Genomic DNA, 26,385 nt, shown 5'->3' on the forward strand with positions numbered 1-26,385 from the left:
ATGGCGCAGTTCCTGTTGGAGGCGGACCTGCACGGGCTGCTGAAGCTGGACACGCTGATCCCGAACGCGCCGCATGCGCGATGGCAGCGCAAGGCCAAGGAGAGCGGCCCCGGGCCCAGCCCCGTCGGCGTGTCGCCCGTGAAGCCGGCCAATCGCTCCCACAGCTCCAGCAAGACGCCGTCCACGACAGCCGGTGAGCGCCGGCCACCGGCGGCAGAGGTTGAGTGCGGGAGCCTCACCCAGGCTGCTTGTACGTAGCCATGGGGCTCTGGGCTCCCTGCCACGCTGCTGTACCGGCTGCTGCTCAGGCAGGAGGAGGTGGGCTGTGCTCCTGACAGCCACCCATCTCCTTGCCAGCATGAGGGGCAGAGCTCTGAGCACTGGGGCTGGCCAGCTGCTGTTCGCCCAGCTGAGCCTTGCTGGCACAGCTGTATGCTAGGATGAGTGTGGGCAGGACTGTTACCTGACAGCTTTACATCCTGTAAGCGTTTTTGTATCTTCCCCTTATCTCTGGACTCTGGAATTGTTGCACTAGACCCAAGGAGTTGCACCACACTGTACCTAACCAACTTGGTGGCAGGGAGGAAAATATAAGTTAGTTGTGACTGTGTGGCATGAGACCTCAGAGTCCTACTGGTCTGGTGGGTGTGATGTGGAAGAGTGTTGGGTTTGCTCCCGTGAAAGCTCTAATACAGGCTGTTAAATAGGTGTAAGACAATATTTTCATGTGTGAATGCAGGTAAATCTGGATCCAAAATTCAAAGCACCCCCACAAAGGCTAGGGGGGATCGCTACATTCCCAAACGCAGCACTATGCAGATGGAGATGGCAAATTTCCTCCTAACCAAAGAGAATGACCCTGCTGAGGATTCCCCTACCAAGAAGGTGAGCATGTTGCTAAGTTACAATTGCTTCAACAACCGCTACTCCTTCCTGCCCCTTTACAGAGCAGTGAACAATAGGTTCTATCAAGTGGGCACATGGGACTGACAAGTCCCAGCCATCACTACTTGCAGCTCTGGGCTTCAGGAGCCTAGCATGAGACTGAAGCTGTAGAGACTGCCATGCACTCTAAGCCTATGCTGCTTCTGGTAGCAAAATTTAGCTTTTGACTAATGAGGCTTTAAAATGTAGCAGGCAACACAAACACAAAGCTGTGAGCCTATGCAAAGTGAAACTGCTGGTGGTAGCTATTCTAGGACAATGTCTGCACAGGGAACACTTCTGGAATGTTTTACACCGTCTTCTGAAATCTGTTTGTGAAGCATCTGGTCGCTTTGTGTCTGTGGCTTTTCCCACTGGCAATAACACTGAATTTGCCATTGTGTGAAAATGTGAGCAGGATGATGTATGAAAGTCTGAGGAAAAACTGCTTTGACCTGCCTCTGTGTGAGTGACCCTTGCAGCACAGGCAAACATCTTCAGATTCTAAGAAAAGGGGACTTAGGTGTCTGTTTAAATTGCAGTGTGGGAATTGTTTTAAATGCATTGCACTGAGGGTGATTTGTCTCTGTAGGAGCAACAGAAAGCGTGGGCAGTGAATCTTAATGGTTTTGATGTAGAAGAGGCAAAAATCCTCCACCTCAGAGGAAAACCACAGAATGCTCCAGAAGGTATGATACAGGCTCTGAGCTGAATCAGCAGGAGAGATCAGGTCAGGGGAACAGCAACACAGAGGCTCTGTGTGGTCACAGGAGAAATCAACTGGTTTCTGAGAGCTGTACAGGCTGGAGTCTCCTTTCTTAAGGGTCCTGAGGTCGAGGGGGGGCATAACAGTTACAGTGAATTTATTTAGGAGAGTTGCTATGACTGCCAGTTGGTCACCTGTTACAGGGCTTGCAAGGGTCTTCAGGGTGGAGAGAGAGACGAGAATCTTGACCTCATGTTCAGAAGGCTTGATTTATTATTTTATGATATATATTACATTATTACTATACTAAAAGAAATAGAAGGAAAGTTCTCAGAAGCTAGCTAAGCTAAGAATAGAAAAAGAATGAATAAACAAAGGGCTGTGTCTCAGCAGAGAGCGAGACCTAGCTCTGCCTTGAGTGGTCAGTAAATCCAAACATCCACCCACGACCAATCACACATCCACCTGTTGCATTCCCCAGCAGCAGATAACCATTGTTTACCTTTGGTTGCTGAGGCCACAGCTTCTCAGAAGGGAGAAAAATCCTAAAGAAAGGATTTTTATGAAAAGATGTCGGTGACATTTCACTATACTGCAGGTTCCAAACCTTCATGAAGTCTGTAAGAGCATCAAACCCTCTGCTGTGCACTTTCTAGCTTAAACTGCAACTAAATATAATGGGATTCAAAAACCCAAGTGTTTGTCAAATTTGTTTCCATGAATGAGGAAATTGTAGCTCACCCCTGTTCAGCAGTTCATACTGCCCGTGATTTTAGTGCACTGCAGGCTTGTGAGTGTTTCTCTTAGGACTTTATTTTCACTCCAAGAGATTCCTAGTTGGGTGAGCAGCACTCAGCTGGGAGGAACCTAACTCAGGTTAACAAACCTGTTCCCCTGCACACAGGCTGTCAGAATAACCTGAAAGTGCTCTACAGTCAGAAAATGGCACCTGGATCCAGCAGGAAGAATAGCAGAAATATTCCCTCAAAGCCAGAACGGGTCTTGGATGCACCAGAGATGTTCAACGACTACTGTAAGTAGGCTGCAGGGTTGAGTGCTGGGTATCCAGAACATTCTGCACTGGATTGCTGTTCCTAGGACAGTGTAACTGGGCTGTCTGTATTATTTGGTGTACCCAGGCTAGCACAGACCCCTTCTGGAGTGTCCCTGTGTGGCCTTAGCGGGACTGTGGTCTAGGGCACGGTGTAGATGCCTTGGAGCAGGGTACCTGGCCCCAGCAGCTGGGCATAGTGACACGCAGAAGGCTGCCCCTCCCCTGTACGTGTGTGTGTGCACATGTGCACCCACACCTGCTGCAGCAGCACGGGTGAAGGGCAGGGCTCTCTAGCCATCATGGTGTGACCTGCATTGCTCTTTCAAATTGTAGAACTGAATCTCATAGACTGGAGCTCCCAGAACTTCCTGGCAGTGGCTCTGGACAACACTGCTACACAGCGCTCTCATACCAGGACCTCAGTGCTGCCTCACCTGAGGATTTAGAGCTGCCTCCCGGCCTTTCCAGGCTAAGTGCAGGTGGTCAGGACTCTGAGGTTTCCTAGCTTCTTGGGAGAAGGTGTTTGCTTCATCTGGACTTCTTGGGGCTTCATCGGAGGAGCCAGGCACAGGCAAATTTCATCTCCACTGTGAGCTCTTCATTCTGCTTGTTCCCATGAAGCTCAAATGCCAACCTGAGCTCATCGTTCCTCTGGTTCCCGTAGACCATCACAGCCCTTCCATGGCCTCTCCAGACAGGAGCAGCTGCACATCTTCAGAGCAGCAGTTGCTGGCCCGCATCCCATCAGGGAGGGAAAGAGTTTCTACCCTTGCTTTCCAAGCAGGCTCTGGTTAATGACCCTTTAAAGTGTTTTCCTGCAGTGCTCTATCATGGGTAGATCTCAAGTGAGAATCAGGTAGAAAGGGTCAAGTCGCCTAGGAAGGGGGATCTTGAAAACAGAAAGATTCTCTGCCTGCTTTTCCTGTCCTTGCTGCAGATTTGGATGGTGTTCTGGGCATTTTGCAGACAGCCTCTCTGTAGGGGTACAAGGGCAAAGTGGAAGATGTTGCCTAACAAGTGGTCAGTGTTAGGTGCACTCTCCTCTTTCTTTGAATGAAGCCAAACTAGGACTCTGATAGGATATTGCAGATGTTTAAGACTGTCTGCCCTGCAAATCAAGCCGTGCCATTTGACGCTGGCAGGGACTATGTAGAAATCACGAGCGGGCCGAGGCTGCTGAGGAACGCGCCTCGAGCTGTTTGTTTTCCAGCATCAGTCTCATTACATGGTTATGACAATGGGAAGATGCCAGCAGCTCACATCCCAGGCAGCAGACAAAGAACTTAATGTTAAAACTTACTTTATAAGTTTTTGGCCCAATCACACAAAGCAAAAGCATATTGACAGTAGTTCTATCCAATCACTGTAAGCACAGGTACCTTTGGTTAAAACAGTGCTTGTTTATTTCAAAGACAATACCTACTAGTAAGCCTTAAAACACAGTGCACTGAGCTCCATTATTAAGCTTCAACCTTCCCAATATCTTGCTAGATCAACTTTTCTGTAGCTTGGAGATTTATTCTAGACCAGTGTTAATACACAGACCATTGTTCTATTTGTCCTTGCTTTTCTGCAGTTTAAATAATTTTTCTGCTGACCTATCTCACGGCTGCTGCTTGGCTCTAATCACAGTTCTGCTGTATCTGAGACCTGCCTTTTGCAGCTTTCCCAAAACTCTCTAATTTTGTGGATTCCCTCAGAGGACTCAGTGTCAGAGCCTCTGGAGAAGCGTGGAGGGCAGGGCTCAGGCAGGCTGTGCCAGCACAGGATTTGAACTCAAGGCACCAGGAAGCACCAAGGCTGCAGACAGGAACTCAAGCCTTCTCATCTCCCTCCCTGCCAGAGGCAGGCTCAGAGCAGCCATCTCACCCCTCTCTAAACCAGTGGGGGCTCTGTCCTTACCAGGCTCCTCGGGCTCCTGGGGATTGTTCCCACAGCTCTCGGTGCCAGGCAAAGCTCCCTCTGCTGCAGCTCTGTCCACAGGCTCCCCTCCTGAGGACTCAGGGACAACATTCATATTCCCCTTGAAAGAGAAACAGAAAGGAAGAAACCCTTCTCACCACTTACACAAAACACCTGGTCCAACAACTGCATGGCTCACACGCTTAATCCCTTGTTCCTAACAAGAACTCTGGGCCCCAACGCCCTTCAACAGTCAGAAAAAATTGACTTCTCAAACACAGTCCAAAAGCTGTCAAAGCTGACAGTGACAGTGTTGAACATGGGGGTGACACTGAACACATGGAATGGCTGCTAAGGAAATCAATTGCTGCTCTGTTCTGTAAGGTTGCATGTCTGACAGCACTAACATCAGTCCTCATGTCACTAATTGCAATGGAAGTAGCACTGTCTCCTTTCTTCAGCCAACACCCCAATCGGTGTAATGGTTTCAGTGCCTCACCCAAGGCAAGTTGATGTAGAAATAAATTCAATGTACCTCATTTTGCAGGGCCCTAGGGTCTGAAATTGCTATTACACTTTTCTTTATAATGATGGGCAAATCTTTTTTCTCTGTGTTTTGTCTTGATGGCTTTTTTAATGATAGGTGCTATCACAGTGAGTTGTCTGATGCTACATGGGCCACCTTTAATTTTTGAGGGAATGTCCTGCCAGGCTCTATCTCCACAAATGAGCCAATATTCTGTTGCTAATTGATGTGGGGACTCATCTAGGTCATCTACCCGTCAGCAGTTCCACCCTTAGGGGGCCCTGGGGTAGTACAATTGCACCACAAACTGGAGTATCTGTCCTCAGGATGATGGGGAGTAACATTCAACTGTGGATCTCCCTGGTACTGAAACTCAGCACAAAATTCCATCACCAATGAACCAAGAATTCCAATTCTTGAGGTTCAGAAGGTGCTTTAAGAAGATCAGGGGCCCAGTGATGTCAGCTGGTTATGGGATTGGTCTCATTGGCAGCCTCACACCAATATTTGTCACGATTGGGTATTGGCTGCTCCTTGGCTGGCACAGGCACACCAACCAGACGGGTGGCAAAGGATCTGTCTGGGCTGAAATGGGTCAAACACATGGTGTCTGAGCCTGCTGACTTGGCTAAAGCAAGGCAAACATTCATTTTTGGTTGATCTACAGGCACGTATGCATGCAAAAGCAAGCAAGCAAAACCAACAAGTGCCAGTATATCATTTGATCAAGCTCCATGTTCCTGTTCAGCTGTTTTTTGGCAAAAGCTTCCCCATCTATTTCAGTTCTCAAGCAAACCTTTTAATGCTTGCTCAGAGACTGGCCAACTATAGGGCACTAAACTGTCCCTCTAACCTTCAATTTTTACAAATTTGGATATCTTAGAATTCTTTGGAACACAATGGACACCACGCTTTTGCTGAAAGAGCTCTATGATACAAACCATTTTCCCAGTCCAAAAATCAACATCAAACTCCAGAATTGTAGCTTTCACAGGTTGAACGGGGAACGTCTGGCATGCACCGTAGCTTCTCGTGTGGCTCACGTCTGCGTGCTCATTTCCCTGCTGGTGGAATTGTCGGTGTGCTCTTGTGTATGAGACGGTTTCACATCCTTCACCAGAACCCACTTAGGTCCGGCACCTGTGCAAATACAAGCATACCCTTTGCCCCAAGTGATTAGTGAAAATGGTCCTTCAGTTTGTCCTAACTCAAGGTTTCTGATCAAAACTGAAGGATTTTCTTTCAATTTTTCCTGTGTGCTGTTTGAAAAGTGCCTAAAAATTGGAGGATTAGTTCCTGCAAATGAGCTATTAAAAACATAAAGACATATAAAGCTTTGCTCAACCTCATCTGGGATGTTGTTTGGGCCACTCCCCGTTTTCTTGATGTAGAATGGTTTTAGAGTGTGTTGCGTCCTTTCAACAATTGCCTGGCCTGTGTAGGAATAGGGAATTCCAAAATGTGGCGAACACCCCAGTCCATCAAAAATGTGGCAATTTTTGAGCTGTGTATATGGGACTATTTGTCAGTTTTCATCTTGTGGGGGATCAGTTTGGCGAGCTCTGGGCCCAGTGACACTGACAAGGACAAAAGCAAAAGACGAGAGGCGCTCTCTCTTCCCAGGACCAAGTCCCACAGCTTTAATGGAGAACAGCTCCAGGAGAGAAAGGGAGTGTCCAGGAAAGGAAAGAGGATGTCCAGGGGAGGCAAGAGAGTGTCCTCCTTGTGGCAGGAGACTGTAAATGCTCGGAGAGGGGGGCAGTAGAAAGGAATTGCCATAGTTCAGCATAATAAATCACCACACTGTAGTTTTCTGCATAAATTGCTGCACTTGTTGCAAACAAAATCCTGAAATCTCCCCAAACACAACCGTGCAGTCCCAAATGACCACAATGTGGGAGAAAAACCACTCAACCCCCCTGTATACCCAAGCACCAGGTGTCACAGCGAGCACCAATCCGTGCAACTAGAAAGTCCACACACACAGGCTCACCGGGAAGGGAATATCTCTTTATGAGGGGACAGAGAGCTCACTTTTCTCAACACAACACACACCATACACCACATCAGCATCCACCCACATCATCTTCCTCAAACATTCACACACTGAAAACACAACCACAATTACAACACACAGGAAAAATAGCAGCAATAAAACAGGATTTGCTCAATTCACCCCCAGAATTGCTAGCAGGTCCTTATTGACACAGCAAATCCTTTCTGCCATCAGCCAGACCCAAGCCCAAACTGCACAGGCGTACGTTGTGTACAGGACATCTCTGTGTGACTTGTGAACAGCCCTTCCTCTGCATACGCCTTAGGGTTACTTTATACAGAGTTAAACGTTCCTTTCTCCACAGTGCCAGCAGTCTTGTCTGTCCCCCACGAGGAGCAGCCGAGCGCGGAGGTGCCTCCAGGAAAGGAATGTCCTGGCAGCGCCCAGAGACATCCAGAGCCCGGATGTTCTTGCTGGAGCAGAGAAGCGTTCCTGCTGCGGTCACCAAATGAGGTGTGGAATAGAACTCCCCACAGTTAAAGGTAGGAGGTGGTGTGTTTATTACAGCCAGGCACAGGAGGAGTTGTCTCCTAAAGACGTGTGTGAAGAATCACTGGCTCTCTCTCTCATCTCTACTCATCTAAAATATCTTACACATTCATATAAATCCCAAAAAACCTAACACATATTCATTAGATAACACTGCCTACCCTCCTTTGAATTAAAATGTATTATAATTGACTCCAAAGTTCCTTCACATTTCTGCAGTCTTTCATTTCAAATGGGTTGGTGGGTTTTAAAGTGGGGAATGGTCTCCTTCTGATGAAGGCCAAGACGTCTTCCTCAATTTGACCTCTTTCCTTATGATCTGTTGTCAGGCTTTCACACCCCTTGGCTATAGTTGTAGTTTCAGGGCCCAGGTGCAGGCTACGGTCCTCTTCTTTGCCACAAAGAAATCCGCATCCCATCCCGCTTCTTTAAACATAGTAAAGACAGGCAAGTGATATATTACCCTAGCCTTCACTACCTTATCTGATAAAAATAACTATCCCTTATTATTTCTACTCTTCTTACTATACTCTTTCCCCCTAACTAAATCTTGCTAAAATTTTAACTCTTCCAGTTCTTTTAAATCCTGGATTCATGGCCTCATCTCACACACCAGCCATGTGTGAGCCAATGCTGTAACTGGGAAATTCCACTCCTGAGCAGGAGATCCCAGGCCTGGTTCTGAGCTGGAAGGGTGAGAAGGATGAGATGCACGTGGTTTTGCTCCAGGGGATGTCCTGAAAGTGCACTGCCTACCTTCCCCTGCTGCCGAGCACCACGCTCCACCTCCTTCTCCTGCTCAGCAGATTTTTAGGAATCCAGGGCTTGGTATGTATTATTTGCTACTGCAGCAAATGGAATGAATTTGCTTTGCAAGCCCAGTTTTGTCCTGGCTTATTTTCTGCATGGGTCTCCTCCTGAACCTGGGACAATGACCAGTAGGGACCTACAGGACACTCCTATTCTCTTGTCAGTACATTCGGAGAAGTTATTTAAGTATCAAGAAGTCAATAAGTATCAATCAGTACATCAAATAATTTGGGGGAATATTTAGCCTGTGAGTTTCAGCAAAGTATTGAATATGTCTTAGATCCATGGATACAAACTAGTAAGTGAGATTGCTGGGTGTGCACGTGTTAGGGAAGTGATTCCCCACACACCCAGTGCTGAGATCAAGGATTGCCTCTCTTCTAACCCTGAGCTGGCAGCAGGAATTGGGCCCTGCTTGGTAACGTTCATTTTAAATACTTCTGTTGAGCAGGTAAGAATGATGAAAATGAAATCTTTTCCAGCTGTTTTCCTTTGGTTTACCAGTTTGAGGGTTAAAATTGTGTGCTGCAGGTGTGCTGGGTGTGTGCAGAGCAGTGCAGCCCCAGAAACCCCTTGGCTTGCCCACAGGTGATCATGCCTCTCTGCCAGGTGTGCCCAGCTGTGGCAGCAGAAGGAGCTCGCAGTGCAGTGGGCACCGTGCCCTGCCCAGCCGGGGCTCTCTGGCACAGAGCAGCAGCAGTGCCAGCGCCGTTCAACCCGCTCCTGCCTTGCCTTCCCCTGGCACACAGAAGCCTCTGGAAATCAGCACCGCCAGCGGCGTTCCTAGCTGGGAGCAGCTGCTGCTGGCGGGCAGATGCTGCCAGTTCGACTGCTGCCAAAGAGGAAGAGAGGCAGAGATGTACCCGCACCGGAGCCCTGGGCATGTCCAATAAAGGAGAAAATATGTGGGGAGATTTGTTAGGAAACATTTCATCTGTGATACCAACAGTAGCTTCTCTCCTGGTTCTGTGTGTTCCAGACGAGTAATGCAATGGTTGGCTCTGACAATTAAGAAGCAGATGTTATGTGGATGTTCAAATGAGTAGTGATTATATTGTAATATATCCTCCCATAGTCCTCTTTCCCGTCCCCCTTGTAACAGCCTGGGTAGTCAGGGCATTTGGGGAGGGCTGGCTTGTGACCAGCAGGCAGGGTGTAACAACACCTGACCTCCAGTCGGGATGCAGGAAAGTAATCTCCACCAAAGGACAGCAGAGAAAGAGTTGACTGACAAAACTTTTGGAGGGGCCGAGGGTATAAAAGGCAGAGCATCCTTTTTGTAGATGAGAACGTGGCTGCTAGTCACAGAGACTCCCAATGCTGCAATTTTTCCTTATTCAGTCCTTTGTTAAGGTTTACTAAACCTTTAAAATGTTAAAAGTGAGAGCCATTTCTCACATGTGCAATGCTGTGGGCCATTGTCTTGGTCTGGTTTCCTTTGCTTGGGTCCCATGTGAGTGCTCAGCTGGGGTACAGGCTGTAGGTGCTTGAGGCACTCTTGGAGTTCCTCTTGGATCCCCCGAACAACAGGGTTTGGCCCATGAGGGGAATTTTTGCTGCTTTGTGACAGAGAAGAACTTCCCAGGCTCTTTTGTGTTTGCTGTAGGGAAAGTTGATTATTGCTTTGCATAAATTCACAGACCAACATGCTTTGTGATGCTTTTCTTTGTCATACTTTGCTTTATGATGTCACACATGGTTGCCACATCGTTGTGGTGACATCAGAAGTTTGCCTTGGTGCACAGAAGGCCTGAGTGTCAGAGCAGCCTTGCTCACATCAGGAGAACCCTCCTGGTTGGAGCATTGGTCAGTGGGTAGTTGCACTCTGAGAGGCCATTTTTTTTTCTAGTGTTGGAGAAGACTGGCACAGCTCTGGGAATATGATCCACCATCTGGCCACAGCAGCTTTTGCTGCTTATGGTGTTTGTTTTTCCACATATTACGTTCCACACTTTTCACGTAAGTAGAGTTTTCCATTCTACTTAGGTTAGGGTGTATCCTAACCTGGCTTTTGTATGTCTTCCTGCTCTTTCTTGGGGGCTGAGTTTCTGATTTTGAAAGAGAAAGAGCATTAGGATGCCACTGGTGTGGTAAAGCTCCTGTCATGACGTTCAGCTAAAAAGGGGGTGTCTGTAGCCACAGGGGCAGCATTTGCAGAGGAACCTGCAGGGCTTCCGTTCCCTCCACAGGAGAGTCTGTGGCAGCAGAGTCTGCCATTTCCTCAGTTTGCTGGGACAAGCAAGACACCTTTGAGATTGTAGACTGGCAGAGCTTCTTGGAAGGCCTTCTAAAAACTCTGCAGTTGTTCCCGGAATTCAGAGAAAGCTTATTTCTTTTTAACTTTTGTCATGAAAGGATTTGACTGTCTAACTTGACCTTTTTCAAAGTACTAAAATAGTGATTCCCTTTGCAAGGAAATGCAAACTCCAAAGCAGTGAGTGTCTGCCACAGCTCAGGGGGATTTTAGGGAAGCTTTTCTGAGCAACTGTTTCAAGCAAGTTAATGAGAACCGGTGCATGCAACTGATTAAAAAAAAAAAAAGAACCTCAAGGAGAGGATTTCAGAAGCTGTTTTATGTCTTTGGTAGAACAGGAGCACTGAGTGTTAAAAAACAATTTGCATTTTCTTGGTCATATTTGTATTCATTTACTGGCAAAACAGGCCAAATTGTACGCACAAGCAAGAATATTGTCCTGATCCCTTGCTGGCTGTGTGAATGAAATGTGTCTGCTGGAGGGATGTTGTGAAACAGGAAATCATCTCTGTTTGGGGTGACTTGTTCTGTGGGATTCAGCAGCCCAGGCAGTTTTCTGACAGCATCTGGTTCATTTTCCCTTCCCACTACAGGTCACCTGAAGTGTGTATTCAGCAGTGCTGAAGATCCTGAGGTGAGTGAGAAAGGAACATTTCAAGTTCCTGGTGTTTAAGAATTGTAGAACATGATGTGAGCTGGGCCAGTAGCAGTAGAGTGTGGAGGGCCAGCCAGGAAGGCCAAAAGAAAATCCATTTTCATGCCTGAAGAAAAGTAACAAAGTGCGAAATGGATATTTTAAATTTCTATATCAGAGCTTTGAAGAACTACAAACCTAGTTTTGAAGAGAGAACCTTGCTTGCTGACGGCAGGTAGGGTGGAATATTTACATAGGAGCAATTTCCTGTACAGTTGAATTAGACCATTTTAATTTAGTCAGAGTCCCTTAGAATTCTATTCCTATCAAACTTTATGATATCCACTTGGAACATGAGGTGGTAGCACAGGAAGGCCATCTTGCAATGATGCCTGCAGTATCTGAAGTGCAATGGGCACCTTTGTGGCTGGGGAGCTGCGTGGGCCCAAAGGACGCAGGGCTGGCGGCCGTGAGCAGCTGAAGATGAGGCAGCGTGGGGCCAGGGGGCCAAGAAGGCCAAGGGCACGGTGGCTGTGCCAGCAGCAGTGGGGCAGCAGGAGCAGGGCAGGGAGCGTGGCCCTGTGCTGGGCAGCGCTGCGGCCACAGCTGGAGTGCTGTGTGCAGCTGTGGGCCCTGGGAAGCAGAAAGTCATGGAGGGGCTGCAGCGTGGGCACAGAGGGAAAGGGGAGCTGGGCAAGGGGTGCAGCACAAGGCCAGGGAGGAGGGGCTGAGGGAGCTTTAGCCTGGACAATGGGGGCTCATGAGGGACCTTCAGGCAGACTTCCATAGATCCCTGCCTTGGATCCATAGAGCCAATGCTCAGCACGAGGGCTGTTTCCCTGCCAAACATCCCTTCACTGCATCCAAGTGCTTTAGACACTGGAGTGGGTTACACTTTCATATTTTGTTTATTTGTTTGTTTGCTAGAAGGAGAAGCCTTGTGCAATTTCTCCTTCTCCAGGGAGCAAGGGAGCTTTTACTCAATCTTTCCTGCCCTTTTCCAGCACTGGCAGAAACACATCACTTTCAGGTTAATGACTCCCGTGTCTTTAGGCTGCCCAGGGAATCAGTGTGTGTTGTGTTTGGGAACTGAGTAGGAAATCAATGCCCTTGCATTCCAGCTGGTGCTCAGAGATTAGAGGAGCTGGGAGGGCTGGGCTGCATTTCTGATTCCAGCCACTTTAGCACCATCAGTGTGGGCGAGTCCAAGCGAAGAACTTGCCCGAGCACAGATGCACAAAGAGAGCAGTTCCCAGTGCAATGCTCTGGGTCTGATTGCATTCCATAAGGACCCACACGCTCCAGATTCCCCAAGAGTGTGGGTTACTGAAGCAACAGGACAGCAAGTTCAGGATGGCTGCTGGTTGGGGCACTGCTACTGAGTGCTGATATGTGTAGCGACAGAAAGGACAGGATTCATTCAGGGTGACCCCCATGTGGCGAATAATGTGCTTTGACTCTATGATTTAGAAGGTTATACAAATGCTTTCTTAGGCTATGGTGTATTACACTAGTACTATATTAAACTATACTATAGAGATACTATACTAAAAAGCTACTAAAGAAAAATTCGTGACTGTCTCCAGACAGTCACAACACAGCTTTTATCTAATTAGCTAATCAAGCTAAACAACTACCACTAAAATCCAATTAACAAATCACTTTCAGTAAACAATCACTATAACACATTCTACATGTACTAAACAACAACAGCCAGTAGAGATAATTGTTTTCTCTTCTTCTCTAAGTTTCTCACTACCTTCCCTTAAAAAAAACCTAGGAGAGAGAGAGGAACCATATCTCTCTGTATTCAAAGAATGTAAATGCCACAGCACAGTAAAGAGAGATTAAAAAAATGAGATCTGTCTATCTATTTGAATCTTCCTGGCTCAGCTCCAAACCAGTGGAAGATGCAAAGCTCACCTAAAGGCATCCCTTCAGGAGAGGAGTAGAGACAAGTTCCATTGACTGATTCTGAGTAGGCAGAGATGTTTCCCCCTCCAGAGATGGTTGTTTTTTCCCCTCATGTTTTCCTCCTCCAGCCTCTTGTGCCCTGAAGCCTTCTTTTTATCCTTTAAATTTTTGCATGTCCTGAGGGAGTGGAACTATCCCATGCTGTAGCTGGGGTCTGGTGACTTTGCTCATACATGACACATGGTTTGCATTACATGACACATGGTTTCCTACGCTGGCATCCCCAGGGCTGTGTAAGTGCATTCGTTAATGGGGCCTTATGAGAAACTCTGTTACTGCTGGTCAGAATTCTCAGTTGACAAAAGAGGGAGAAGAAACACCTTGGTCCTCCTCCAAAAACTGAGGTGGCCATAGAGGTTCTCTGACTTCCATCAGAGATCTTTGCATGCATCCTCATCTCCTGAATGACCCGGTTTTCTAACAAGAGTGTGGATGTCAGGAAGGAGGAATGCTGGTGCAGGCCTGAAGAGAAGGTGAACTCCAGAAGTGTCTCTCACAAGGAGTGAGCTCACCCAGGAAGCCCCCGCAGAGCCAGGATGGAGCTGTGGGACAGGGCGGGGAGTCAGTCACTACTGAAAGACAAACAGGACACGGCAGAAGCAGAGGGAGGCCCTCACCAGACCCTTGAGAAATGCCACCCCTTCCCTGTCAGCTGCCTGAGAGGCTGCTGGAGCTTCAGTCCCAGATGGCCCCTGATTGTAGGGCCAGGGTCACTTTGGAATCTGTGCCTCCCCTTGGGCAGAGAATGACCCAGGAGAGCAGCAGCACAGTGCTTTGGGAACGTGTGAGCCCAGCAGTCTGTGAGTCTTGGCCCACAAAGGGCGTATGGGAAGTTGAAACCCATCTTCTCTTGCTTTCTGTGCAGGTGCTTCTAGAGAAAGAGCAGGAGCACACTGCCTCATCTGAGCTGCCATGCCAGACTCAGGGAGAGCTGTTCCCAGCCCGAGGGCAGGAAGAGCAGCTCAGGCAGCAGGTGGAAGAGCCACAGGAGAATGGCCAGGTGAGCCTGACTGGCCAGGGCACAGAGGGAAGGGCAGGGAGAGGGCCATAAACCAGAGCTCTTGGGACTGAGGAGGCCAGGAGTCCAACAGTCACTGGAAGCACAGAGCCTTGGAATCTGCAGAGATCAGCACCAGGACAGGAAGGTTACAGTGGAAGCAGAGCTGAGTGGAAAAGCAGAAAGAAGGGGCTGAATAAATGTTATTTTGAGGCTAAAAGAGGGAAAAGCTGAGCCTGATGGCAGCTCTCAGTCACTTGCTCTGCTTTTGTGTGCACAGAACATCAAGGCAGAGCCACAAGCAGAGCTGCCTGAAGCTCAGAGTGCCATCATGGCAGTGAAGAGGAGGAATGAAGACATCCAAGAGGAGAAGAATCTCCCTATGCAGAGGGGCAATCAACAAAAACAAGTGAATGAAGGAATGGCAGCCACTCCACTCATGAAAGAGAGGCCTTTCCATTGTTGTTTACAGAAAATTGACGAATAGATGGAGGCACAGCTGCAAGAAACTGAGACTAGGATAAAGGCAAGGAAGAAGAGGCTAGATGAAAAAATTAAAATCATCAAAGAGAAAATGAATCACCTCCTTCAGGAGCAAAAGGCTCTAGAAAAGCAAGCGAGTGAAATAGCACTAGGCACTGCAGTCACCCAAGGGGTGGTTTCTGCCTGCCCTGCCTTTCCAGTGCAGAGCAGCAGCAGGGGTGGGTGATGCCTCTGAGTGCCATCCTGATGAGGCCTCTGTCAGAGCTGCTCTCAGGGATGTCAGCTGATGCTCTAGACAGTGGCATTACTCCTTTGGCCATTTAGCCAGTAGTCATCCAAATGAACTCCTGCTGGCTTCTTCCAGGTGACCTTGTTTCTTGAGGTGTTTTTGCAGGTGAACATGGTCACTCACATAGATTTGGAATACGAGCTACAAGCTGTCTGTATCCTTTGCAAATCTGCTCCTGTACTTTCCTTTCTTCCCAGTCGATGACTCCTGGCTGACGGGCACAAGCTGTAGTCTCTGACTGCTTTGTTCTGTTTGACTTGAGGTGGAAGTGTCGCCATCCTACCTGGCAGCCTGCAGAGAGTTCCAGCAAATGACGGGCAACCAAGAGCCCCGAGGCTGGCATGAGGCCCAGGAACTGACCCATCCAGAGATGCTGCAGGATAAGCACGTCCCGAGGAAGGTGCAGAAAAAGAGAATTTCATGGCAGGAGGTAGAATATTAGAATGAGGAGCTGCAAATGTATCTGCAGACCTAGGAGGGGGAAAGGAGTCTTTGGGAGGAGATGGAGCGGTCGTTGCTGCAGTCATCCTTCAGAACAAGAAACTGGCTATGAACTCAAGTAAAACCAGCCTTTGGTTTTGACCATTTGGTTTCACAAGGGGACATCCAAAGCAATCCATTTGAAGAGCTCTGCATGTGGCTGACAGCAGCTTCCTAAGGGCTTGCATTTCAAATGGCAATCTCTCTTGCATTTCAGGGCAATCTCTGCCACACCTTCCTGACATCAACTCATTTCTTGTCTCAGATCTACACTGACTTTGACACTGAAGCTGCTGCAGAAGAAGCAGTGCCATCCCAAGGAGCCTTTGCTCTCCAGATGAAGAAGTGGAGCCTGAGCCCTTGGTTCACCTCCCGTGCTGACCCAGCTGCTGCTCAGCAACAGGAGATGGTGGGTGACTCCCTGGAGCAACAGAGTACGTCTGCTATCTTTCTTATCTGAGGGACAGTGTGTTGTGTACACGTGTCAGCACAGCGGTACCCAAGGGTTCTCCTGAGTTTAGTGTCACAGAAGTGCTGGCATTGCTCTGAGGCAGCAAGAGAGAGCTCTGGGTGTTCCTGCTGCCTCTGAGGGCAGCTTAGACTGGCTGGAGTTTTCCTGGGCTTCCCTTCTCTCTCCCGAAGGCAGAAGCAGGGATTGTTCCTGGATCAGCAGAAGGCTGTGACTGCTTGAGTCCTAGCCATTGGCAGAAGCCCTGCTGAGATTAGTCTCTAGGAGAACACATCAAGCCCTTTGTGATTCTGCAGCACAACCCAATGGATCTGTTTCTTGCCCTTAATGGCTGCCAGTGCTGTGCTCTCAGATAAGATCTGGTAGGGTTGAGATGAAAGCCCAGTGGATTCTGTGTCTACCATCAGCTGTTGGGACAAAAAGGGCACTGATCTGCGCCTCGGCAGATCTCAAAGCCCATCCTGTTGTGTCCTAAATGGGGGCAACAGCTTGTCTGGGGCTCAGGCTCACTCTGGCTTCTTCCCATCAGTGCCTGTCAGTGCTCATGCTGGGGCTTTGGGCTTTGCCAGCCTTGTCGTGGTCGCTGCCCTGCCCCTGAGGGCTGTGGGAATGCAGAGGCTGGAGTCTTCCTTAGCTGGGAGGGTCTCGCTGCTGCCCGGCTGCTGCAGCACGGAGCTGCCTGAGGCCGCAGCCCCTAGTCTGGGCCAGCTTCTGCCTCACATGGTCTGGACTCACAAGAGGGTCAGCATCTCCTCTGGGCAGCTCTCTGTGTCACAGGGACGCCTGAGGAACACTGCTGTCCTCTGTGCCCGTGCCCGCTGTGCCGAGTTGGGAAGATGGGGACGTGTGCGGTGCTGAGAGGGCGAGTGCAATGGGAGCGACTGATCCGCGCTGTCAGGGTGAAGAGAAGCAGCGCGGTTCATCACGCGGGGCACGGGCAAGGGCATCTTTGGGCTCAGCCTGCTCATTAAGGGTGAGGGTCCTGATGCTGAAAGCCCCGTGGGGATCGGTTCTAGCATGAGCTGCTCTGGTTTACAAACGCAGAGGCATTCTTCTGGCAAACTGCTGCAAGGTGGAAAAGATGGGAACACTTGGCAATATTCCTTCTGTTCTGGACTTGACATCTGTTCAGAGGAATTGATTCTACATGTCCAGGTGCATTTAATCTTAGCAAGTAGGAAAACTTTTCTAAATCTCACAGTGATTATTCCCAAGAAAACAAAGGCACTGTTAGTTCCAGCTCTCCTTAATGTTTCTAGATTACAAACTTACTTGCCTAGGTAGGTATTCTCTTCTGGTCTCAGTCTCCTCTGAATGTATCTCCCTGTGCTTCCCTGTGTGTCTGCTGTCAAGAGGTCTCTCACTTCAAAGGATGCTGGAAATCAGTCTCTGTGCCAGCCACTTGTGCTGTGGGCCTGCTGTTCTTTTCTTGGTGTTCCAGTTGCTGTTCCTGTTGTTGTTAGCCAGCTGTGCACCAAGGGAGGCTCAGAGCCCCAGACAGTGGGGCTGCCTTTTGTATCTCCTACAAGGTGGGATCTCTGCTTTAAAATGAACATCTTGCATTTTGTTTCCCTCAGGGAGAATGGTGAAGATGGAAAGTCCTATTCTAAAATACATTGAACTGGAAAATATTGGCAGTGGGTGAGTCCAAGCAATGTTAATGGTACAAAACTATGCATCAGGTGTTTTGCTGGTGGAATAGGTATCAAGTGTAAAGTCAGACAAGCTGCAAATGTGTTCAGGCACTGGGCTTAGATTGTCAGTGCTGATCAGAATTTCTAGGTGTGCTCAGAAGGCATTGTCAAAGACATCTTCATGCTTCCAGTGTCCTGCAGGCATTTACAGCAGAGATCTCCTGTGTGGGCTGGCTTTCACTGCAAGATCTAAATGGCTTCTCCTTTCTTTGCTTCTGTTTTGTTTCTAGGACTTTTGGAGATGTTTACAGAGCACTCGACAGTGCCACAGGAGGAGAGGTAAATGTCAACAGCCCCTGCAGGCTCTGCTGCACTCGAGGGCTTTCCCCTCTGGTGTGAGCTGTGGCTGGAGCTTTGGGCAGAGCTGTGCTGAAAAGGCACAAGAAGCACAGACTGGTGCCAGCCCACAGAACACATTTGGGACTTTGTCCTCCTCAGCTGCCAGAAGGAAGGCACGGAGGGCAGCGGTTCCTTTCAGAGAAGGACGCGCTCACTCGCTCTCCATTGCTAAAACAAAGGTGGTGCCTTCGAGCACCTCACTGCTCTTTGGGGCTGCAGCTTCAGAGTCCTGAATTCTCATTTCTGGCTGCCAGCAAATCCATCTGAAAGTTACTGGCAGATCCTTAGCCACCTGCAGTGCTGCACTTGGGAACTGCACATAGGGAGAGATCTGCAAGGCGTCCCTGAAAGCCCTAAGCCCTGCCCATATCACAAGATGTACCCACAGAGTATTAAGACATGGATTACTTCTTCTGAATCCCAAACCAAGCAGCAGAGAGTGTGGTCAGAGGTTTGTGGGTGATAACTGAGACACCACTGTTACCAAGTGGTCAAGGCCAAATGTCAGTGGCCCCACGTGCCCTGTAACTGGCTCCCAAGGGAGCAGAGAAATGGGCTGTTGGAATGTCAGTTCCTGATTACTGCACTGCCTAATCCCAAGGCAGTTTGGCACAGCTGAGCTGTGTCATTGCAAAATCACTCGCTCCACGTGCCTTGTGGTCTCGTGCCACCAACCTCTCAAATTACTGATTTTCAATGTCATTTTAGGTGGCCATAAAGAAAATACAGCTTCACGGACTGAGGAACGAGGAACTAAAAGTCAACAAACTCATGGTCATGAAGGTGAATAGAAATCCCAACCTGGTCAACTGTTTAGACAGGTGAGTTGTGCTTTTGTCCCATGAATGTTTGTTTACATATTGCAAACATGCAAGGTAAAATCCCACTTTGGTCAGTGGCAGAAAATCCCACTTTGGTCAGTGGCAGAGCTGTAATTATTGGCTAATTATTATTGCTCTTTTCATCTCCAGTGGATGGGAAGAGGTTGCATTTTGTCTGCATGAGTCTTCGCTGGCACATGGTATCTGAAAATTGTTCAAAAACCCGGATGAGTTGTGTCTTACTAAATCAATGATCTCTATATTCACAGCCACCACTTCGTTTTAGAGCTTGATTTTTTTCAAGTGTCTTCTTATGTCCAGGTAAACTAACAAGGATTTCCCTTGGATTGTTGCCACTGGTTTTCATTGCTATGCATGCCAGGAAGGCTAGGTGCTTTTTTTCCAGAAACACCATGCATGACAGGTTTTTTACCTGGGCTGTTTCCAAACTGCACATTTTGCTTACTGCCCATCTAAGACATCTCCTTTTTTGCAGCTGTGCCTTTCTCCTTGAGACTGCACAGATGGCAAACAATGCACAGCCGAGAGGGAATGTCCATTCTTTTTTTTTGTCTTTGTCTCAAAGGGACCTGAAAAGAAGAATCAACCCGTCTTTTCCAAACAGCAACCTAGCCATTTACATTCATCTCCATGCCCTTGTTTCCTTCTTTTAGCTACCTTCTGGGTGAGGAACTGTCCCTGGTTATGGAGTACATGGATGGAGGCACTCTGAGCAATGTCATCAGCCAGACCTGCCTGTCGGGAGATGAGATGGCAGCCATCAGTCGGGAGGTCAGCAATCCCAGCTGTGTTTCCAGGGGCTTCGGCAGGATTGTCTGGGAAACAGGGGCTCAGAGCTGGAGTGATTTCCCGTGCCAAGCTTTGTTTCTGTGTTGCTGCTATTCTATGGGCAAGTAAAAGCATCTCAAGTGAAAGGCCTGCCATTGCCCCTTCACTCCCTGTACTCTGTGCCAGTAGTCTTATCTCCTGCTGTAGTATTCTCACTCTGTCTCTTGTATTTGTATTTGTATTTTTATTTGCTGTTCTCTACCTTGCCTCTCTAAACCTTTGCCTGGAGTCTGTCTTCACTGCATTCCTTGCCTGTAAAAGCAAAGTTGCTGGTGGCAGGATATGAAATGACCAGCAAAGAAAAAATACTCATTTCTCACAGTCCTCAGCTGAAAAGGATACTAGTGCAGTCAAAATGCTCTTTGCTTCCAGGAGGTGACTGGTGTGATACTTACACGCCTGTGCTGAGGCCAGCAAGAAAATCTTTTCCATGCAGCCTCCCACCCAAAAGTGATCCACTAAACACCAAAGGGAGGGACTTTTCCTTTCAAAACCCCTCCTTTGTCCCCTGCATGGAAAAAGCACGTCCACTGCTGCAGGAGTCACCCTGGCTGGTTTGCGGGGGACAGCCTACAACAGCAGGTGCTATTGCTCTTTCAAAAGCTGACATGCCTTTCCTCAGAAAGGTCCTGCTCTGCAAGTGTTGGAGCAGCAAGCTCTTCCTCTCAGTGGCCATTACTGTTCTGCCATTACTCCCCATTCCCCTGGAGAGGGAATCTTTTAGATTCTATGTTTCCTTTCTTGTGTGATGAAATCACATCACTCATTTTTGCCCTCCTCTTTCTGTTTTCTCACTCAGTGCCTGCAAGGACTGGATTTTCTTCATTCAAACCACGTCATCCACCAAGATATGAAGAGCAGCAACATCCTTCTCAGAACTGATGGCTCTGTCAAACTGGGTCAGTATATTCTTGGTCAGGTGCAGCGTTCCAGGGATGTGGGTGTGGGGCTGCTTGGAGTGACTGCCAGCTCCCCAAAAATGGTGCTGGTGGCAGTGCAGGGACCCCTGCTGCGAGCTGAGGGCACAGTTGCAACGTGCACAGAGGTAGAAGGAGCCACAAGCAGTCAAGAGTGGCCTTGCTCTGTGTGTGTCCCTTCTAGACAGAGGGAGCTACAATCTAAAGCTTCAGGGGAATGAAGTCCACTGCTGTGAGCAGCGTTAAGAAACCTGGGATTTTTTGGAAAGCCCCAAGGAAATCGAGCATGGACAGTTCTCCAGGAGATCCAACAGCACATTCTTAGCCTGAGAGTGGGGAATTCTTTTGCTTGGTTTCCTAATTGGAGCTGGCTTTCACGGTTTGTTGTTTTCTCCACAGCTGACTTTGGCCTCTTTGCTCAGCTCAGCCCTGAGCAGGGCAGACGGAGCTCTGTGGCCGGCGCTGCTGGGTGGCTGGCGCCTGAAGTGGTGACAGGTCAACCATGTGGCCCCAAAGTGGACATATGGTCTTTGGGAATTGTGGGCATCGAAATGGTGGAACGAGAAGTTCCTTCCTGGAATGCAACTCCTGTCTTGGTAAGGTGCAAATACTCACTGATCCCACTGTCTTTCTCACCTGTCCCATGTTCTGTGTGCCATTGGACAAAATCCCATTGCCATCTGCTGGCACCACTTCCACCAAGGTCCCCTTCTAAAAATGCCCCTGCAGCACAGCAGCATCTGCTGTAGCTTTGGTTGTATCAGAAAGGGAAGTGGCAGTTCAGAAACCTAACCAGTTCAGAAACCTGCCATTTTGGCCTCCAGCCATGCCTGACATTTCCCACTTGTTTTTTGAACAATGTTGGAACTCTGTTTCTGAAGGACAAGAATTTTTCAGTGGACAAGGTAGACATGCGATAAATATCCCGAGAAATAGAAGTTAGACCTTTCCAGTTTAAATTTTATAGAAAACATAGGAAAAAAGGAAAAAGAAAACTAAACAATACAAGGAAAAGAGAAAAAAACCTACTACCAAAGCAATGCCCTAGCAGTTCTGCTTGCTTTTTCATTTTTTAAACACAGCTCTTCTCTTCCATTCTGTAGCATCTTTTCCAAATCCTGTGGTTGTTGAAACTTTCAGGCTTTCAAGTCATCTGTACATTGTTCAGTCACGTGTGTGGGTGGCCTGGATAAGTGTAGGATGTGTTTTTCTCCGACTGCAGTTAGAATTGTTTGCCAAACCCTTGGCTGTTTCTTGGCACTTTAACAAGTTGATGAGCTCGCAGGCAGGTGCCTGGGCTGGGATCCAGCGTGGGCAGTTGACACTGGTGCTGTGTTTCTTTACCACAGGAGCAGGGCCATCCCTGGCCTGCACAGTTCTAATGACAGGGAGGGCTCCAGCTCCCCACCATGGCCAGTGGCTGAGCTCAGCTGAGAGTCAGGATAAAACCCTCTTTGTCACCTCTGGTGATGTGGGAAAAGGACAGAAAGCCGCATCAATTATTTGTACACAAGGGGAGTGCATTGCCATTTCTGGCTTTGAAATTCTCCTTTGGGTTAAAGAGGATAATAGCAAAGTCTCTTTTGTCACCATCTATTTCAGTGCCATGAGCACAGCCTTATCATGACAGTGGTGGGCATTTTTATGGAGACTCCAAGGCCTCTTGCCATTGTTATTTTTGTTAATTTGAGATGGATTCTGCAAGTTGAGGTCTGAATAGTTCCAAGTCGATGTCTTATGTTTCTAAATACCATCTTGCAAAAGCAGAATGAGCTCTCTCCCTCTGACTTGTCAGCATGTTAGAGCTTGGTTCCACATGAACCACACTGGATAATGATCAGTCGATGTCTTGCCAATCTACACTGTAATTCCTTGGCCTGAGGAGTATCAGAAAGACCTGCTGAGCTCCATGGACACTGTCAGCTGCATGGAAGTGAGCATCCTTGGCCTTGCTGAAGAAACTGGAGCTCAGTTTAGGTTAGATGCTCTTGAGCAGGAGAAAGGCTGGAATTCTCAGGGGTTTCCAGAGGCCTGCGTGCCCAGAGGGACTGAGTTCTGGGGAGCAGCTGGATGTTTCTGCACATCATGGAAAGGGATTGCCAGACAGCTCAAGCCTCACCACAGGCAAACACTCCCCAGCTCTTCTCAGGCAACATTTGCTTTGGGTTTCAAGTTGTTCCCACTTGTCTGTCTGTGAAGATGCCCCTCAAACACAAGGCAAGCCTCTCAGAACTGGTGTTACATTTCCAGAAATGAAGAAAAGAAGCCCAAACACAAGAAAGTTGCTAAGGCACTGGTTTTTAGGGAGGAACTTAACCCCCTGTGCAGTTTCTTCTCACTGGGAAACGTGCCTGAAACCTGGGCATGAGGGTGTAAAGGCCACAGAGTCTCTTCTGCTTCTTGTGCAGTGCTGCTGAAACACTCAGGGACCGTGTTTCTCTCCTAGCCCAAGCCACATTCTGCCCGTCACCAAGCCAGAGCCTGGTGATGTGGAGAGCCTGCCAGAACCTCCCATTTGTTTCCTGGCACTTTCTGGGATGGGCCTAGCATTCATGCATTGACTTGAGTAGCCAATTGAGCAGAGGGTGACCGTAGGGATGGAACCTCTCCTTCTGATTTGACCATGAAAGGTTTTTCTTTTCCATGTAAGGAAAGCAGAAATTTTCAGACTGCTGAGAGACGGAGCTGCAGGTGGCTCCTGTATGTCCAAGCAGGTGTTTTCATGCCAGTACATTTGTGCATGCATCTCAATGTGTCTGTGTTGAAGATGAGATTCCCAATGTTTGTTTCCTTACCTGAGGAATACCTGGTGCATTTCCTTTCTTTCCTTCCAATTCCCATTGTTTTCAAGAACAAAGCAAAAAGCTTGATTCATTTTGTTTTATGGCAGCTGTGCTTAAGGGACCAAGAAGCACTTCAGAGATACTTTTCATGTACTAACCCTTGGATAGAGTAGAGTTAGTATAGCAAAGTCCTTCTTCCAAAAAGCCTCTCAAGTTGGTATGAATCCTCAGGGAAGGAAATGTGATTGTGGTGATGTAGCTCCCACTAACTAGGTCAGTCAACAAAATCAGCTGCCAAGGCAAGATCTGTGGGATGTATGAGAGGCTGTGGCTGCATCGGGGTTTGGTTGGTAAAGAAAAGTCATCTCTGGGTCTCTGCCAGGGCAGAAACTGCCACTGCAGAACAGAGGTTAAACAAAGGGATCTGGGAGAGCAGTGACAGATGGGAAAGAAGCAGGTGGAGCCTGGTGCCTCCTTTTTCCCCAGCCCCAACTCCTGATAGCCACAGGAGGAAGACAAAAGCTGAAGCTGCCCAACCTATTTTCATCTTGCCTGCGTGACTTCCTCAGCTGCTGCCTGCAGAGAGACGAGGCGCGGCGCTGGTCTGCCAAGGAGCTCCTGCAGGTAAAATGTGAAGGGGCTGCCGGTGAAACAGGCTCTGAGGGATGGGCTCCTCCTCCACTCAAGCCCAAGGCATCAGATGAGCCCCCTTCCTCCTCACCTCCACTCTTGCTGCTCTTCAAATGAAAATGGTGAGGAATCCTAGACTGGGCTGGGCTGGCAGGGCCCTGTAAATGTCCTCTGGTGCAAGTGTCCTGCAATGAGCAGGGACATCTTTAAAGAGATCAGGTTGCTCAGAGCCCTTTGCCACCGGAGCTGGAATGGTTGCAGGGATGGGGCTCCTACAAGCTCTTGGGGCAAGCTGTGCCAGGGTCACACCATGCTCGGAGTAAACAAGTTCTGATTAGATCCTATTTGTGTTTAAAAATATTTACCCCCATCCTATTGTATCTGGCCCTGTTAAAAAAGATGTCGCCCACTTTCTTCAAAGCCACTCTGAAGTCTTGGAAAGTGGCAATAAAGTCTCCCTGGGGCCTGTTCTTCACAAAACTGAATAACTCCAGCTCCCTCTGCATTTCCTGAGTCAGAGAGGTCCTCTGGCTGTTTCTGTCACCCTCTTTTGTAATTTGGTGTGGTGTTCAGTTTTATCTAATGGCAAAAGAATTGAAGTAGAGCAATGCAGGGTTCAGAGACATGAAATGGTGGTGGAGGAACCCAAGGAAGCCAGTCCCAGCCTAGGGGTCAGAGATTTGGCTGTGTGTCACAGACATTTCTTCACAGAAATCCTTTCTTTTGGATTTCTGTGTCTTCGGGAGGCCAGAGGCCTCTGAAGACAAGGTAAACAATTATTATCAGCTGCTGTGGAATGCAATAGGATTCACCTTGATTGGCTCATTTTCTATGTTTATAATTAAGGGCCAATCATCAGTGCAAGCTGGGGGATTGAGTCCCTGGACACATCTTTGTTGTGGATTCATTTCTATCTATTCTTAGCTTAGCTAGCAGCTCTGCAAACCTCTCTCTATATTCTTTTTAGTATAACTACAATGTATTATATCATATATTAATAAATAAGCCTTCTGATCAAGATACAAGATTCACCGTCTCTCTCTCACCAGCAGCGACCCACTCAGGTCGCGGTAATAGCTGTGGGCAGGAGGGGCTGTGGGGGGCTCACTGTGAGCCTCTGAGGGGCCCTGGTTTGTGCCCCCCAGCCCACCCTCAGAGGTTTCTGCCACACAAACAGGGACAGCTGGGAGGGACTTGTCCCAGCCCCATCTGCTGCCTGGCACGCTCAAGCAGACGGGAACTGTGCCAGGGTTACTGCCAGGTTGTGTGGCAGAGAGGGAACTGCAGGGCCCAGTGCCACTGGGCTGGCCCTGCTTGGAAGGAAGGTGCCATCCAGCACACGAGGGGCAGGGCATGGAATGGTAGACACTGCTCTGTCTCCCTGTGGAAATCAGCACAGTGCCTGTCTTTCAAAGAGAGGGACCAGTGTGAGGCTTTGGAGTTTCCTGAAAAGTAGAAACTCCAAGGACAGAAAGCACCGTTTCTAGAGCACTGGCAGGGCTAAAATCTCAGCAAGTTGAGGACACCTGGATAAATGGATGAGTGGGATTCTGGGCCAGGTTTGTCTGTTATGGCAAAGTCCTGCACATAAAGTTGGAGGTGTAGGTGGTCCCATTGGTCCTCTTCCTGTATCCTTCTAGGAGCCAGAGGAATCCCGTGAAGCACTGAGCTTGGAAAGTCATGGTCCATTGTTTTTTGTTGATTTGTTTTTTTTCCCTTTGGGCAGCATCCATTTGTAACATTTGCTGAGCCTGCGTCCAGCCTGGTGCCACTGATTGTTTCAGTGAAGAAGAGGAGGGAGACAAGATCGTGACAATCACATCAGGACCATTTATTCCTCAACCAGTTTAGACTAGGATTGTAGGTTAGGACTAGGATTAGGATGAGGAATAGGATTAGGATTAGGATTAGGGTTCAGGTTAGGGTTAGGGTTAGAGTTAGAGTAGGATTGTCTAATAGGACTGCAGAGTAGGATTGGAAATGAATAAAGTTTCTGAAACCACACCTCACCTTGAAGATTCCCTTCCTTCTCACTCTGCGAATAAGCTCAAAAATTCTTTCTGAATTGTCTGTTGTTTCCTAAAGGTGGAAAGTGACACAGTGTCTTTGGCATGGTGTGAAAGTGGGGAAGGATGTTCTTCATTCATCCTCTCCAGACCACACTGCCTTTGGAATATGGCCCACTGGTCTGTTTTTGGCCAGCTTTGGTACTTCTGTTTGAGGCAGAAAGGGCAATGGCATTTGAAAGCAAAACCAAAAGAAGAATGAGGCAGCCCAAACACCCTGTGCAGATGCAGGCCTTCAG

The 26,385-nt window shown here is 48.4% G+C and overlaps 1 protein-coding gene across 1 annotated transcript; it reads left to right on the forward strand.

Moving 5' to 3' along the window:
* LOC132085546 (uncharacterized) lies at positions 1-25,893 on the forward strand. Its single transcript, XM_059491010.1, is given in 13 exon segments — positions 1-250; positions 740-972; positions 1,517-1,613; positions 2,535-2,663; positions 7,473-7,621; positions 14,201-14,329; positions 14,607-14,942; positions 18,789-18,901; positions 19,576-19,693; positions 20,550-20,649; positions 21,067-21,263; positions 23,937-24,074; positions 25,807-25,893. Coding segments are annotated over 13 exon segments (2,076 nt in total).
* Positions 25,894-26,385: the final 492 nt, after the last annotated feature.

Source organism: Ammospiza nelsoni, chromosome 31, assembly GCF_027579445.1.
Source record: "Ammospiza nelsoni isolate bAmmNel1 chromosome 31, bAmmNel1.pri, whole genome shotgun sequence".
In the NCBI taxonomy this organism is placed as follows: Eukaryota; Metazoa; Chordata; class Aves; order Passeriformes; family Passerellidae; genus Ammospiza; species Ammospiza nelsoni.